Below are 16,196 nucleotides of genomic sequence, written 5' to 3'. Positions count from 1 at the left end.
AAACACAAATAATAGTTTTTAAGCCATTAGCTGGAATAGTAAACTAACCTTGATAAGTTTAGACCACTAGTAACTAGTTTTCTTTACTATTTCCAATTTATTTAGAAAGAGTAACATTTAAATGACATCTTGCTTTCACTTGCTACTCACGCGACCATCTCGAATATCACCCACATGCTGTGGACCAAATGGATTTCGGATGTGGCTGCCAATTTTGTCAGTAGCGTGAATAGATTGCCAAAACAAAAAACCAGGCGAAACACGCAGGGCATATAATATTACAAATACTTTTACAAAGTATAATTAGATTTATTAGCAATAAATAATAATTAGCATACGATAAACAATCGGGTAACACTCAGTGGACACCGATTATGGATTTTGTTTTGTTTTGTTGTGTTGTTTTGTTGTTTTTTTTTTTTTTTTTGGGTTTTAGTTAAGCACACGTTAATACAGACATAGAAAGGAGCACTTTTCTGGCTCTTAAAATAGGTTAATAATACTTGTCGATAGCCGGCTAAATTGCGCGCTGAAACAGATGGGCCAGCAGCTCGGCCTCGCTCAGATCCATTTTGTACTTCTGGACAATGTCCTGCACCTTGAGTCGTCGTCGCACATGCGGCGGTTGGTAGCTAAAGCAAATCGCAAATAGAGATTCAATTAGTTAGGTTTCGAATGCACAGGGAAGCATAATTTCATCTTATCACTTACTTATCATTATCCAGACGGCGGCGACGTGATATGTTTAATGCCGTTTGTCGCACCAGATTGCCGACTACGCGCCGGCTCAGGACCATGCCATCGACCAGGGGCGTGGCAAAGCTCATCCTGCCCGGTGGTCCCTGCAACTTTACCCTCAGCAGTCCCGAGAGCAGGGAATGCACGAAGATCACGTGACAGTCGGAGGCGCGCGGCAACTGCTGCGTGTGCAGCTCCTCGCCAGTGCGCGTATAGGCCAGCAGATCCTCCAGCGGAAAGTTGAGGTAATCCTCGTAGCTCTCCAGCCACACCAGAAAGATCTTGGCTGGCGCCTGGGCCAACAGCGTGGGTTTCGTCACATTTCCTTTTCGTCGCGTCGGCGGCACTGGCTCCTTTACATCCCGGCGATTCGTGTCCAGTTCTAGACTAAGATTCCTTGACTTGGATTTCGCCAGGCCAGTCGCACTATCGACCTCTCCGCGTGCCCAGACATTGCTGGAGCCAATCTGATCCGTGCTCGAGATACTTCCACTATCGCTAGTATCGCTATTGTATCGCAGATTCCACGTCGTGGGCACCACGAAGGCGATCTCCGACGATACATCCGCCCAGTAGAGCACCCGCTGTGATCCATTGTAGTTCAGCTCGTTGGCAGTGGACTTTAGCTGCTCCTCGGGCGTTCCCTTGAGCGACCACGAGTTGTGGGCAAAGCCCGTCCAGCCAGAGTGTTCGGACACCTGAACCGGCCAGCCCAGCGTTTGCAGCATGCTGGCGAAGTGCGGATCATGGCTGGCAGCCTGCTCCTCGGCCATATTGGCGATTATCTGCTGCGCACTCGTTTGACCACTCTGCAGATATTGCATAAATTAGCATATCACTTGAGTTGTAAGAAAAGCTATTGACTCACCTTCACATAGAACACATAAACGGAATCGTGCGTCCTCGCACTCAGCTTGTCCAGTCGATCCAGATCGGCGGCAAAGGCTGTGGACTTGGTGTCCAGCACGATAAGCGGTCGCTGTGGCGGATTGCCCAGTGCCTCAGCTGGATTTTGTGGATTCCGCGTCTCGAATCCCAGGAATCCAAAGTGTGAGAGAAATAGACGCGCCGCATGGAACTCATGGCACACCGCTGGCGGCACACATTCCTGGGCGTGCGACAAACTATCCGCACTGGTGTCCGCCTCCGCCCAGGCCAGTTTCTCGTGGATGCTCTGATTCTCCAGCATGGACTCCAGCTCACGTATGCCGGCAGTGCCGTATTGCTCGCGCATTTGCTCGATGGTGGGTATGGAGTAGTCCGCCACACATGGCTGCACTTTGTCCACGCCGTCGGGGAAATTCTTTTGCTCGCTATCCAGCCGCTGCAACACATCGTTCATGGGTATGGGCCGGCCAGGATTCACGGCATGGTACTTAATCCCAGACTTGCTGCGAGGCAGATGGCGCAACTGCATGGTCCACGCATGTCGCCCAAACGGACCGCGTATGAGCACTAAATAAATACAATTTCTCATTAGTAAAATGCAGCGAAGAGTTACAGATGTTGAGAGACTTACGTGTCACTGTGGGTTGCGGATCCTGATCGTTGCCCAACGGCTCCTCGAGCAGCGCCAAGATGGTGGAGTTCTCGGTGACAAAGTACTTGAACTTGGCAATGGCCTGCTCACTGCTGGCCGCCGCCGCCGGCACCATGGAGTTGCAGTGCTTCATTAGCGCCAGCTCATCCAACAGCGATGATATGGACTCTGGGCCGCACTCGCTGGGAAAATAGCCCACTTGCTCCAGTATAATGGTGAGCAGATTCTCGGCAGCATCGCGCACTCTCATCGAGGCGGGCTTTAGCTCCTTTTCGTCCTTGAACTTGGGTATATCGGTGCCCTTGCTCTGGCTCTTGGTGCCCGAAATGCCCAGCTCCACCACCTCGAGGACCGTTTGCAGGCAATCCTTGTCCTGCAGCAAATACGGATGCTGCATCAGCCAGGCGGCGGTGCACTGAAAGGCCGCCACAATGGTGCTGTGCAGATCCTTGCTGTGCGCCGGCGGCGGACGGGAGCACTGGTAGCAGATATAGTCACAGATCCACTTCACGGCCCGCTTGCACTCTAGAGCGTCTGAGGAGATTATCGTTAGATTCTGACTAGCTTCGTATATTTTCACTAAGGTGTCTACGTGGGCGTTTTGAATGAGTGGTTGGTGGTGGTGGTGGTTGTGGTTGGTGGTGGTGGTTGTTGGGGTTATATACATTCGTTATCGGTTGGAGATGCAAATTAAATATATACACATATATATTATATATAGAAACAAATTGCAATCAACGTGAGTTGATGGATGGCAATGTGAATGAGGTGGGTTATATATTATATATATTAGGTTTTTATTTTTGTTATTTTTTGGTTTTTTGTTTTATTTGGGATGTGGTGCAGTGGTGGTGGTGCGGGTGGTTCGATGGCGGTTAGAAAAAGAAACGCATCAAAAAAAAGAAAGAAAGAAAGACAGAAGAAAGTGGCGTTAGTTAGGTTAGTTGGCTTCGTCAATCAATTACCATTCGTAAATTTCCTGGCTGCACAGTAGAGCAAACAGTTTGGGGGGTTAAGTGGATAGAGTGGATAGAGTGGATTGAGTGGATTGAGTGGATTTAGTGGGTAAGTGGACATTTGAACGGCGGGGATAAACATTTAAAGGATACGCACATGGTAACAGTTCGAAAATAAACAAACAGAGGTGGACAGAAAACAAACGACATTAAAATCAGGATAGGAAAGTGCAGCCTCGGCGCCACCGAAGCCTTTTGATGCTCCTGCAAAGGATTTGTGGCATCCCAATTGCAATGCAATACTTTGCAGGAGCATATGCACATATGCACACCAATCCCGAGTGGCTAACTTTACCTGTCTCCCGGATATGTAACCTGGCCAGGCCAGACAGCAGCTCCAAGGCGGCCAGCGAAACATTCAGATCCGTCTTCCACGACGAGATCAGTCGATGGCACACCAAATACGTGGCGCGCACAAATAGGGCATGGGCATTATCTAAAAGAAATAATTGTATTAGTTCGAGTAGTAGAAGCTAAGTAGAAAGCTAACAAAACAGTTGCACATTATGTAAAAATGTTAAATTAATTCAAAATCTAAACAACAACTAACAAAGTTAGCTAACAACTTAATATGAATGTAATGTAATGTGGCTAAAAAACAAAATACAAAAAACAAAGATTACCATAGGTGGTGACCCCCTCCAGTTCCTGGCCGAACTCGAATGACATGTCATCGGAAATGGTCAGGCTGGGGTAGTCGTGGGCGGAGGCGGTGTCGCGAATGGAGCCCGATCCCGCTCCCATGGTGGCCGTCGTCTGGCCGCCCAAGCTGCTGGCTGTGCCAGCGCTGACCAGCGAAGCGGAACGCTCCGAGCACGCTGATCATCAAGCGCGATCATCAAAAATAAACACAAAAATGCCAAAATGAAAAGGCGAATAATCAAACGTGGGCAATTAAATAATAATAATACAACGTATTCCAACAAATCAAAATGGAATGGCTTTCCAGATTCAAGAGCTGCAGAAACTAACCCGAACTCAATAGATTGGCGTCGTGGTGCTGCACACCACTGGAGTTGTGCGAGAGATTCGCATTACCGCCGCCCAGTTCCGTCTCCTCGAAGGTGACGGCATCCTGCACGCACAGCAGCAGGCCGCCCAGCAGCATGTGCGTGTTTTGGGCATCCGTTTCCACCTGCAGCGCATTCATCAGGATGTTCATGAGTCGCGACTTCAGTTGGATGAATGTGAACATTCTGAAGGGTTTACAAAAAATAATGTTATATCAATTACATAGGGCATAATCAGCTTTTAGTACATACTTCTCGCTCGTCTCGCAGGTCAGATCCCGAATGGGCAGCGTTTGGTAGTGCAGGGGCAGCACCATGATGGACAGCAGTATGTTGATCGCCGAGCGGCGCAGCTCGGTGCGATTGAAGACCATCGATTGGGTCTTCAGCTTGAGGTCTTTGTCGGGCAGTACGATTTCCAAGGCAGCAATGAAACCGGGCAGCAGCACATTAATCCCATCCAGGTCCAGGCGAAACAGGTCACTCGAGTGCAGCAGTATGCTGGCCAACGTCTCGTCGCACTCCCGCGACTCTGTGATCTTCAGGCACTGCTGCAGTGCCATATAGAAGCGGGCCAAATAGACCGGCAGGATCTCCTCGCCCGTCTTCTTCGCGCAGAAGATCTTGCACAGCGTGCCAATGGCCTCGGCTCGACCGGACTCGTACTTATCGATGGTCAGCGTGGGCGGCAACGATTGCGGATCGTTTAGGGAGTTGGGCTGCGACAACGATATCGATCCCTTGCGGTGCTCCATTATCATCGACGATGGCCGCTTACTGGCCTCGCATGCTTGCTCTATTTTTCAAGGATGATAAATAACATATATATAGTATCCAAATTAGATTACAAATCGTTTATGATTTTTGGGAACTCACTTTTGCGATTCTGCCGCCAAGTGTCGCCTCCGATGTGCGCCGCCTCGAAGAGCCACTCGTGGAATACGTGGAGAATGCTGTTGCACTTGGGTCTGGCCACGGCCAGCTCGACACCCGCTCCCATTGAAGTCAGCGGCAGAGCTGCGATCGCCGGCGGCGTTGGAGATGCCAGATAGCAGTTACGAGAGAGACAGACACACCGGGATGGAAAGAGAGAGCACATGGTGTTAGAGATTGAGCGAGAGAGAGGGAGAGAGAGAGAGAGAGAGAGGGAGAGGCAATCATGGCAAATGGGGGGCGGTTAAAACATCTGTTAGATTGGAGAAGCTCACAGACGATTCACACACGGCACACACAAAACAATAGATCCAATTAGTTAAAATCTAACTAAATTAATGGGTTAATTTTCGAACTGGAAAACAGCAGATTGATCTTGGCACATCATGATGCTATAATATATTTCAAATCCAAGGAAAATAATGGATAAAGTTCTTTAAACTGCTTACTTATGCTGGCAAAGCACAGGGCCAAGATCAGTTGGCTGTTTTCCCAAGGCACTTACAGTTGATGCTGCTGCTCGCCGACGGCGGACCCGACGTGGACGTGGGAGTTGTGGGCGCCGGAACAGTAGCGGATCCCTCTCCCGATCCCAATCCCGGTCCCGTGCTGCCGGCGGTGTTGTTACCGCTGCTGCTGCTGCTAATCGCGTTGCGTGCACCGCCGCCGGTGAGGCCAATAAGCGAGGTCTTGCTCAAGCCTGCGATGCAATGGGATGCGATGGAATGGGTGGTGGTGAGTGGAGCAGCGTGGAGCAAGTGTGAGAAATTGTTAGAGAAATTAGATACAAATATGCGGAGCGCGAGATACTACAGATACAAAGGGAGCATGCTATATAATTGTGGGCGTTCGCAGATAAATTACAATGCATAATCCGCCGGTGGAAAGTGGCAACAGTTACTCGCCCCGACTCGACTCGACTCGACTCGACTCATCCGCGCCGGGCAATTACACCGAGATTATTCCACTCATGCTACGGAACAAATTATACAAAAAAATACAGAGATGCCAAAGAAAATAATACAAAAGTAGGAGAAAAAGAAAAAAACTAAAATGCAAAACTCGTGAGTGCGAACTTGGCTGGGAGAAATGTGGCGATGGATCAAGGCAAACAACATCTAGGCAAGCAACAAAAAAACAGAAGCAAACCAAGTCAGGTCAATTCAGAAGCACGCCATGGCACAAAAAAAAAAAGAAACAATAGCTTGGCTTCGGTGCACCGAAGTTTGGATACCCTGGCAGATGGGTAAGTCGTTCTCAGAACATTACAATTACCATTTAATATTAATTAAAGGAGGTATTTCTTCTAAACTGAGCATGACATTCATATCTAAGTTTACATTTTATAATCAGACAGTTTTACGCTGCGCCTTAAAATTGATTAAATCTTTATATTGAATAACTTGTACAGAATACACCATTATCTACACCTGCCAGGATCAAGTTTGTACACAGGCTGGTGCCACAACAAGGAATACAACATTCGGTGGTTTCCAAATAGAGATTCTCCGTGGAGAGTCGCACCCTTCTGTTGTGTGATGGTGGGTGCTACGCTGAAGCTTTTCGCCAGTCGTCGCTGCAGTGGCGGTGTGGGCGTGGCCGAGGCGGTGGCCTGACCCGTTCCAGGCGATTCAGTGGCGCCAAAGGAGATGCTGCCCACGACTCCGGCGGAGTGACTGCCTCCGGCACTGGTGTTGCCCACGGCGGAGCTACCGCCCGTCGCTAAACTGCTGGTGGGCGAGGCACTGATCTGGAGCTGCGGCTGCTGCTGCTGCTGCTGCTGCTGATGGTGGTGGTGGTGATGGTGGCCCATGATGGCGTTCAGAGCGGAACTGGCCGAGTTGCTCATGAAATTGTCGCGCAGAAAGCTGCCAGCACCGTGTAAATGCAAATGCGGATAGTGGAGGTGATGATGGTGATGGGCAGGCTGATGCTGCTGATTGTGGTTCGCAATATTCGTGGCGCTGCTGGAGTGGATGAACTGCTGCAGGGTCGAGGAGGTGGCCTCGTTGAGCGAGTGCCGGATTTCCAGCAGATTCGTCACTACGCCCTCCGTTTGCTGTGGCGGCGGCTGATAAACGCCTGATTTTTTTTTGTTGCATTTTGTTTTTCAAGCGATTTTCAGTTATGCATTTCGATTTAGATACAAATTGTTTGGGGTTAGCAAAACCAGAGATAAACAAACGAACAAGAGAAAAGAGAAAGAAGTACTGAGCTAGCCTGAGCTTCCAATAATCTAATGCTAAACGCAGAAGAGCGACAATGTCCAAGTTACCGACTACAAAGAACCTGGCACTCGCCATGTAACTGCATCCTTGAACTGCAAAACATTCAAGCTGATTACCTTTACTAAGGCTTAAAACAGAAAGCATCGCAGGAGTACCAGGTTCCCGAAAGGTGGAACAACCAAAGTGCACATAGGATCTTACCTAGAAATGCGTCCACTTGACTGGAAATGCCCTTCATGGCATTGAGGAAGATCTGCGGCAGTTGTTGCAGGCAAGGATGCTGATGCGTCTCGGCGCCCTTTTCGTGGGTCAAGGCCCACTGCACAAAGTGCGATGATTTGCTGATGATATGTGGCGAACAGAGAGCCGTGGGATTGCCAATCATGCGCAGGAAGCGGTACCACGTCTGGGCCACACAGTCGTTGGACATGCCAATTGGTATCAGCTGGCCATCCTCGTCGGCTGTAAGGGTTTATAACAAGATTACACATTATTATGCTATGCCATTGATTCAACGAAACTCACCATTCTTGAGCTGTGGAAACGCGGGGCCATAGCTGAACTCCAGCAGGCGAGCGGTTAGGGCCAAATTCACACGATTCCACTGATCCACGAGGGCCACGCGATGCCGCCACATGGCACACGACTCCTGCAGCGTCTTCCACATCGACGGCGAGGGAAAACTGCGTACGCAGGCCAGCAGCCAGACCTCGAAGAGCACGGAGAGCACTCGCTCGCACAGCTGATCGCCCACATCGTCCTTGACGGTGGGCGGCGCCAGCAGGATCTCATTGATGGCCAGCAGAAAGAGTAGCAGCGTATCCCAGGTCTGCCGGTCCATCAGTTGCGATATCTGGGCAGTTTGCTGCAGAGTTCGCAGCACCCGATGGCAAAGCACCGCCTGCCGTTTGATTGTATCCGCACCTGAAAGTCAGTCAAGTAGAAATATTAGTGTTGAGTTTTAGAATTTTTATCCTAATACAAATATTGTTTATATATGTAAACAGCAGGAGGAACCTACCAAGCGTGGTTTGGTATAGAAATGGCAAGACTTGAAATTTAGAGCGGGGTTAATACGAGCACAAGGGCATACCAGCATGTGGATCATAAAATCCAGAGGCCAGAGGAGCATCTACTTACTTTCGCCCTGGCGCGGCACAAACAGATTGTGAAAATGATTGATGATCTGGCGAGCATATAGATTGGCATCCTCGCAGATCGGCTTCGGCACACTGATCCTGGGCTGCGGATGCAGCGCCGTCAGCCACTCGCAGTACACATTCACGCAGTCCTTGATCGTCTCGTGCTCCTGCAGCGGAAGCGAAAGTCCGAAGCAGATCACGTCCATGCACCATTTAACCTGGGAATCGAGTGGCAATTTTACTTAATAGTTCTTCATAATTAATATTACTTTAAACTGCGTTACAAACTATTTCATTTTTATGGTAAACTCGTATTTTTCTATGAACACATTCTAAGCTTTCTATAAATAGCTACTCTACATTAAACCAACAAACAACAATTTTATATCGTTTCCAGAGGTAATATTAATTGGCCGCGCCATTCATTCATTCGGCAATTATATGCACAATTTTATGGATTCAATGGATGCTTTTCCAGCACATTACTAATACATTATTTCGGCCATTAAACAAAGACTTTGTTGTTTGTGTGTATAAACAATGTTGGTACAAGTTTTAAAGTAAAGAGAATTGTATTAGGAAAGTTTTACTGATGGTTTAAGATTCAGTTTGATATAAGATCAACTAGTTCGTATAGGGAATATACTATAGATTTTTGCATTTTAGGAATATTTCTATGCAGATACAGATATAATGCTAATAATTCCTTAAAAACCCAAATTCCTTTCTAATCATAACTAACAATCTAAAGTTAATCTTTACAGCTTGCTAATAGAATAGCTTGCTTAAGATGGTGGCCCACCTCCTCGTCCTTGACCAGGTGACTGGGCTCTGCGTTCTGGGTGATGCCCAGGTTGGTGCCCAGCTGCTTGACCACGGAGACAACCACTTCGCGTCCGGCGGAGGCGGGGAATTTGTTGAGGACACTGAAGCACTGGGCGCCACAGCTGTTGGCTGTGATTTGGGCGGACAGCGAGGCCCACTCGGAGTACATCTTGGCGTGGTGATGGAACTGAGGACGCTAGGGATGCTGCTCCTGATGATCCGGGTGATCCGGTTGCTCCTGATGATCCAGGTGATCCTGATGATCCAGGTGATCCGGGTGATCCTGGTGATGGTGGTTATCTTGGTGATGGTGGTGAGCCTCCTCCTCGACGATTCCTCTGCACCCGCTTATCCGTATTGCTGTCTCTCCTTGCGATCGCTGCGATTCTCGGATCTCGGATTTCACTTTGTTGACGTCAACATGAAGATTTTTGTTGCAGGTGCGCCATGTTGTTGTTGTTCACTTGCTGATTGGTCGCTCTCATGTTGCAAAAGTACGGAATCCCCCAAATGTTTATGTTGTTTCGCACTTCCCGCCCCTTTTTGCTTGCTACTGTTTACAACCACGATTCGATTACGCCGCCATTAAAGTCTTATTACTGCGATTTGTTTAAAACAATACAAATAAAAAAAAAGAAATCCACAGCGAAAAGCGTGCGAGCGAGATGGCGCGATGTAAACAGCTGTGTTTTTTGGTACTTGGGCGGGACTATCGCCACCTATCGACGCCAATCGATATCGGAAGTGTTGATAAATGCTAAACAAATGCACAACTGTTGTAAAATTAAAACAAATTTAAATATATTATTCATATATGTTGTATCTCTGCATTTATCTACGTATTAAACTAAAACAAGGGCCATTCATTGTTTTCCTTTTTTTCATCTGATTTTTGCTTCTGGGAGAAAGCGGGCCTAAACAATAGATTTACATAAATGTTAATTAAACAAAAAGCCTCATAAAAAAAAGAGTTAAACTACCAAAAGACCTAAACAACAAACGAAATTCGCTTAAAGGCATTATGACAGCGCAATTAAACAGCGAAATTAAATAAAGATTAGTTGTATAAATGATTTGAGTATGTTTAAAAACAACTCATGTTACTTTTCATATTGGCATAATAATATAATATATGAATGAGAAAATCAAAAGCAAACAATTTTTGTGTTTTTTTTTTTTCGTTTGAGGAAGCCTCACGGGAATTTGCATAAATTTGCATCATTTTTGGTGAACCGAATATCATAATGGGTGTGGACAATGGGCGCATAAAGTTTGCCCGAAAATAAAAGAAACCAAAAAAGAAAAAAAGAAAAAAAAGAAAAAAAAAATTAAAAAAAGAAGATAGTAAACCCACAGCGTTTATGAAGCAATCAATTTGCACAAGAATTCATCAAAGGTGCGGAAATTCGCCAGGTGAGATGATCACCAATCACCAATCAGCAATGATCACCTGTCGCCAAAGGAACAAGTTCTCATTGTTCATTGTTCTGGCGATTTGAAAGGCGTCTCAAATAAGTTATGACTGCGCTACGCATTGTTCGATTTTGGCTCTCTGGTAAATCTCTGGTAAATATCAATGATAATGGCAAACCAAAAAATACAAAAAAAAAAAATAAAATAAAAAACCAATATCTAAACAATTAAACGGACCCCGCACAAATTTGCATCCGTATACGTTCTTTTTTTTTGGCCAGTTTTATTGCTCCACTTTTGAGGTTCTTGGCACTATGGGCACGGGCATATGGGTATGGCTACGGGTATATAAGATCTTCGTAACCGGCGACAGATCATCACAAATTGTCCAGTCCTCGAGCTAAACTTACTCAGAACAAACCAACCAAGTTTGCCAACATGAAGGTGAGTGCCAGGTCGTCAGGATATACAGGATACACAAGGATAGCTGCTGAATGCCAAAAGTTGTATTCCTAATAATTCAAGTTTTTTTTTTTATGTGCACATTAGAGGAAAATTACCGTCTTTATTACACAAAAAACAATGTGATGCAAAATTTGTGAAACAAAAGTGTTATTAATTGAGTTCAAGTTTCGTTTTTTTTTTATCGTCTGCAGTCTGAGTGCTGTTCCAGAATTTTTTAAATGTGATGCCCATAAAAATTGTTATAAATTAAAAAACCGGCTAATGGCTTTACAATTTGATGATACTCAAATATTCCATATGAATAATATTAAATCGGTGAATAATATCAGTTCTAGAGATCCTCGAATTTGCTTACTTTTATAAGAAATGTGAACTATCCCAACATTTGCTTTTATAAGAAATGTGAACTATCCCATATGATATGATGTTCATATACTCAAATATTCCATATGAATAACATTAAATCGGTGAATAATATCAGTTCTTCTTTGCTAGAGATCCTCGAATTTGGTTACTTTTAAAAGAAATGTGAACTATCCCAACATTTGCTTTTATAAGAAATGTGAACTATCCCACCATTTGCTGATCCATTCACGATCCTTTGCAGTTCTTCATCGCCGCCTTCCTGATCGCCGCCTGCGTGGCCCTCGTCCAGAGCAGTGTCATCTACTCGCCGGTGTCCTCATTGTCCTCGGTGCCGGTGGTGCGCTCCGTGCCCGTGGTGCGCTCTGTCCCAGTGGTGCGCTCTGTGCCCGTGGTGCGCTCTGTTCCCGTGGTGCGCAATGTGCCAGTGGTGCGCAATGTGCCAGTGGTGCGCAATGTCCCAGTGGTGCGCAATGTCCCGGTGGTGCAGTCCGTTCCAGTGGTGCCCTCCGTGGGACACGCCTCCGTCTACGATGCTCCTCTGGTGCAGCCCTATGGAGGATGGTTGAAGCAGAAGTAGATTGGACGCCACAAACAACGATCCTTTTCATATACCTTCGATGCGAAACAATATCTCTGAATAGAACGAACAAATATATACTATCACAATCATAATAATACTATCAAACGAATAGTTTACTTAATGGCGACACTTTCCATGGCATATATTTGGTTTAAATTTTGTTATAGAAACTTGTTTCTAATATATGTATGTATGTATGAGTTTCCCAGCAGCTGCATTCCATGCATGGATCAATTAACAAACCTTAATTAACCGAGACAAGATCATAATCACGATTGGAGGAGCTGGAGTGCAGGTTTGCCAACCATTGGACATCTCTTGGTTTCCCACACTCGCTTTAGGGCAACCAATGCGATCTGCCCACTGAAAATCTCTGTTTTTTTTTTGGAGCTACAAAACTTTGATCTATTGATACTACTCTATATATAGAGATCATGTGCTGTTTTCATAAAATGCACACATTTAATTGCACGTAACTATGCTTCTAAATAATATAAACATATTGAAATATTTATTGATAATATATAATAATATTAAATGTATATTGAAATAAAGAATCATTGATTGCTGTGCATATCAGCAGATTGCGATAAATATTTGTGTAAATAAACATGAGTTTATTGTAATACTTAGTGGCTAATTAAAATGCGCCCAGTTTGCCGGCAAACATCACTCATCCGCATCGTTGGCCAATTTTACAACGTCACATGCCCATTGGGATTTTGGGCCAACATAATGCGTTTTACATGGCCCAAAGATGCGACTGTGTGGCTTGCATAAGCGGCTGCTTTTTATAAATATAAATACATAAATACCTGCATATAGATGGAATATGGCCCTCATCAATGATGCTTCGGGTTGACAACAGATTCCGATTCACCTTGAAATTGCCGGATGGAATGGAATGGGTTGGATTGGATTCGATTGGGTTGGGTTGGGTTGGGTCTCGGTTAGGTTTTGGTTAGGTTTTCGCTTTTCGGTTTTATGACAGACTGCCGGCCGCCTTGTGAGGCAACCACTTTGCAGCTCGCCCGTGTATGCAAATTGAAACCGAAATCCAAAATCAAAATCAAAATGAAAATGAAAACGTAAACCAAAACCAAAAAGCATAAAACATAAGATGCCGAAGAAGAAAAAAAAATATGAAAGCCCCATTCCAAGCTTATCACTAACGTAGCGTCTCATTTTCATGCTAATTGTGGGAGCTCCATTCGGAATCGGAATTTGGGAAATGCAGCGTAAGACTTGACGACGACACTGAAGCCCCACATTTTGGTGGAGCTGGGAGCTGGGAGCCGATTCCGTATCCGAATACGAATGCGATTCCGAAAGCAAGTGGCTGTGGAAGAACGAATTATGGTTGGCAGTTTTTGGGTGCGTCCAGCAGCATTTGGTGAAAATCGTAATGAAAACGAAAGCCCATCCATGATGATCGTCACAACATGACGATGATGATGATGATGATGATGGTGATGATGATGATGGCGATGGCGATGATAATGACGTTGATGGGCAGCTTGGAAATGTTAATGAAACGCCTTTTGTTCGCCCTCGGTGGCTTACATCGTATAAAAGACTTGGTCTCCAATCGATCGGACATCAGTCGCTGCTCATCGGCACTCAAGGCGTTTTTTTTTTGGAATTGGTATCATCGCATCAAGTGGATTAGTAGTCAGCATGAAGGTGAGCTGCCTCAAAATATCCTTCCTTCCTTCCTTCCTTTTTTTTTTTTTTTGAATTGATCCAAGCTGATCTGAACAAGTGCTAAGCTAAACTATATCGTGATAAAGTGGCAACAGCAGCCTGCATTTAATTCCAATCTTTGTCCATCCAAAGAAGTGAAGCTCAATATTCATAATTTTTTTTTACAAAATTCAAAGTGCGCTGAAGAATATCAGTAGAAGTTATATGCAAATATTTAAACGCAGAACGAATACAAAGGATTTCCATTTGGAATACACAGTTTATCAAAGATCAAAGTTCCAAAAAAACGTATCTGTTTTAAAATATGTAAAAACCCACTTAAAAATATCAAAATCCGAATTAGAAAACATAAAACTTGATATATTTCTTGACATCCTGCAGCGATGCCCTACGAAAAGTGAATGCAACTAAATCGCCTTTATGCTCTGTCATTCCTGCAGGTCTTCGTTTGCATGTGTGCTCTGTTCGCTGTGGCCAACGCTGGCTTCCTGGGACTCCTCGGCGGAGGCGGCGGTCTTGGTGGCGGCAGCGGTGGCCTTAGCATTGGAGGCGGTGGTGGTGGCAACGGAGGCGGCGGCGGCGGTGGCGGTGGTCGCGGCTACGGCGGTCCAGGTCCCAGCGCTCCCGTCCAGGTGGTCAAGGTGATCCACCAGCAGGGCGGCGGTGGCGGCGGCGTTGGCTACTCCTCCGGCGCCAGCTATGGCGGTGGCTACAGCTACGAAGCTGCTCCCCAGATCTTCAAGGTGAAGGTCATCTCTGGCGGCAGCAGCGGTGGCTATGGACCCGCTCCCGCTCCCATTTATTCGGCTCCTGCTGGCCCCGCTCCCTCCTCCGTTAAGGTGATCAAGATCCTGCAGGAGTCCGCTCCCGTGGCTGGACCCGCTTTCATTGGCGGCTCTTCAGGTGGCTCTTCCGGTGCCGTGTCCCAGGTCATCAAGGTCGTTCACGAGAGCGGCAGCTCGTCGGGTGGCTACGCTTCCGGCGGTTACGCCTCCGGTGGTTACTCTTCGGGTGGTGCCGCCAAGGTGGTGCGTGTGATCCATGAGCACGCCGCTCCAGCTGTCGCACCCGCCTACGCTCCCATCGATTTGCCCGCACCAGTGGCTGCCCCAGTGGCTTCTTATCTGCCTCCTCAGGAGATCGCTGCTCCAGCTCCGGCTCCAGTTTATGCCGCTCCTGCTCCAGCTCCAGTCTACGCTGCTCCCGCTCCAGCACCAGTCTATGCTGCTCCTGCTCCAGCTCCAGTCTACGCTGCTCCCGCTCCAGCACCAGTCTATGCTGCTCCTGCTCCCGCTCCAGTCTACGCTGCTCCCGCTCCAGCTCCAGTCTATGCCGCCCCTGCTCCCGCTCCCGTGTACTCTGCTCCTGCTCCCGCTCCCGTGTACTCTGCTCCCGCTCCCGCTCTAGAGTACTCTGCTCCTGCTCCAGCTCCCGCTCCAGTGTACGCCGCTCCTGCTCCCGCTCCAGTGTACTCCGCACCTGCCCCAGCTCCAGTGTACGCCGCCCCAGCTCCCGCTCCCGTCCTGAGTGTGCCACATCCCGCTCCTGCACCCGTTTTTGCTCCCGAGGAGCAGTCCCTGCCCATCGGCCACGCCCCTGCCCAAACCTACGGCCCACCAGCGTACTAGAGAGACTAGCCATCAATTGGAGGACCTTCCTGCTAACTACATCGACAGCATATTACCATTCCTACACAACGCCATGAGTTAATTTAAGACATTTTTTTTACAACACATTTTTTTGTTACCAAATACATAGACAATTCCAAAAAAAAATGCACATTTTGTATTTCAACTAGTATCAACTTGATAAAAGGTTAAAAAATGGATTACCATCTATCCATCAAAAGTGCATTTTTTTGAAACATTCATTTATTCTTATGTTTCGTATAGAAAACTGAAAAACTTCAAATCCAATTTGCTTTTTATTACTACTTCATAGGAGAAATTTCAACATGATTTTTTTCACGATAGATTTGCATACTTTCATACGAGGCAATACACCAGATGAAATACAAACTATACTAAACGTTAAGATTAAAGACGAGCTCATTTACAAATTGTAAGTTTACCTACTTTTAAGATTTGCATAAGTTGGCTGGGTGAAAAGAAACCGCGTTTGTCTCTTTTCTGTCGCGCATTTCAGCCAAAATGCAAATCACTCATATTTTTGAGTTAACGATTGCCAAAGCATTATCATATCAACGGTCCCACAGCGAGAAAATATTACACATTTC

General features: G+C 46.5%; 3 protein-coding genes across 14 annotated transcripts; 2 read left to right on the top strand and 1 right to left on the bottom strand.

The window, feature by feature from the left end:
- Positions 1 to 288: 288 nt before the first annotated feature.
- On the bottom strand, positions 289 to 10,115 carry LOC6525993 (ral GTPase-activating protein subunit beta). 12 transcript variants are annotated; one of them, XM_039372183.2, is made up of 17 exons: positions 9,410 to 10,115; positions 8,606 to 8,825; positions 8,487 to 8,516; positions 7,991 to 8,389; positions 7,667 to 7,927; positions 6,762 to 7,319; positions 5,743 to 5,937; positions 5,181 to 5,321; positions 4,557 to 5,100; positions 4,267 to 4,490; positions 3,918 to 4,112; positions 3,590 to 3,730; positions 3,244 to 3,261; positions 2,258 to 2,866; positions 1,607 to 2,193; positions 712 to 1,547; positions 289 to 632 (listed from the first exon to the last, which is right to left on the bottom strand). In XM_039372183.2, exons 1-17 carry the CDS (start codon positions 9,599 to 9,601, stop codon positions 518 to 520), a joined length of 5,265 nt encoding a protein of 1,754 aa, XP_039228117.1. In that variant the 5' UTR covers positions 9,602 to 10,115; the 3' UTR covers positions 289 to 517. The 12 variants fall into 12 exon arrangements, with proteins under 12 accessions (XP_039228117.1, XP_039228126.1, XP_039228119.1 ...); XM_039372192.2 differs by having other exon boundaries at positions 2,258 to 2,812; XM_039372185.2 differs by lacking the exon at positions 3,244 to 3,261.
- Positions 10,116 to 11,199: 1,084 nt separating this feature from the next.
- On the top strand, positions 11,200 to 12,361 carry LOC6525992. Its single transcript, XM_002101774.3, has 2 exons — positions 11,200 to 11,289; positions 11,918 to 12,361. Exons 1-2 carry the CDS (start codon positions 11,284 to 11,286, stop codon positions 12,251 to 12,253), a joined length of 342 nt encoding a protein of 113 aa, XP_002101810.3. The 5' UTR covers positions 11,200 to 11,283; the 3' UTR covers positions 12,254 to 12,361.
- Positions 12,362 to 13,845: 1,484 nt separating this feature from the next.
- LOC6525991 (skin secretory protein xP2) lies at positions 13,846 to 16,025 on the top strand. Its single transcript, XM_039371434.1, has 2 exons — positions 13,846 to 13,939; positions 14,401 to 16,025. The coding sequence occupies exons 1-2, from the start codon at positions 13,934 to 13,936 to the stop codon at positions 15,586 to 15,588; spliced, it is 1,194 nt and encodes a 397-aa protein (XP_039227368.1). The 5' UTR covers positions 13,846 to 13,933; the 3' UTR covers positions 15,589 to 16,025.
- Positions 16,026 to 16,196: the final 171 nt, after the last annotated feature.

This window comes from Drosophila yakuba, chromosome X (assembly GCF_016746365.2).
Source record: "Drosophila yakuba strain Tai18E2 chromosome X, Prin_Dyak_Tai18E2_2.1, whole genome shotgun sequence".
NCBI lineage: Eukaryota > Metazoa > Arthropoda > Insecta > Diptera > Drosophilidae > Drosophila > Drosophila yakuba.
This window is presented reverse-complemented; position numbering and strand designations above follow the sequence as displayed.

Coding starts and splice junctions, on each gene's coding strand:
- LOC6525993 (XM_039372183.2), bottom strand. CDS start 9,601: ATGTACTCCGAGTGGGCCTCGCTGTCCGCCCAAATCACAGCCAACAGC. Junction 8,517..8,605: donor TGTGCCGCGCCAGGGCGAAA/GTAAGTAGATGC, acceptor CTAAATTTCAAG/TCTTGCCATTTCTATACCAA. Junction 5,101..5,180: donor TTGGCGGCAGAATCGCAAAA/GTGAGTTCCCAA, acceptor CTTGAAAAATAG/AGCAAGCATGCGAGGCCAGT.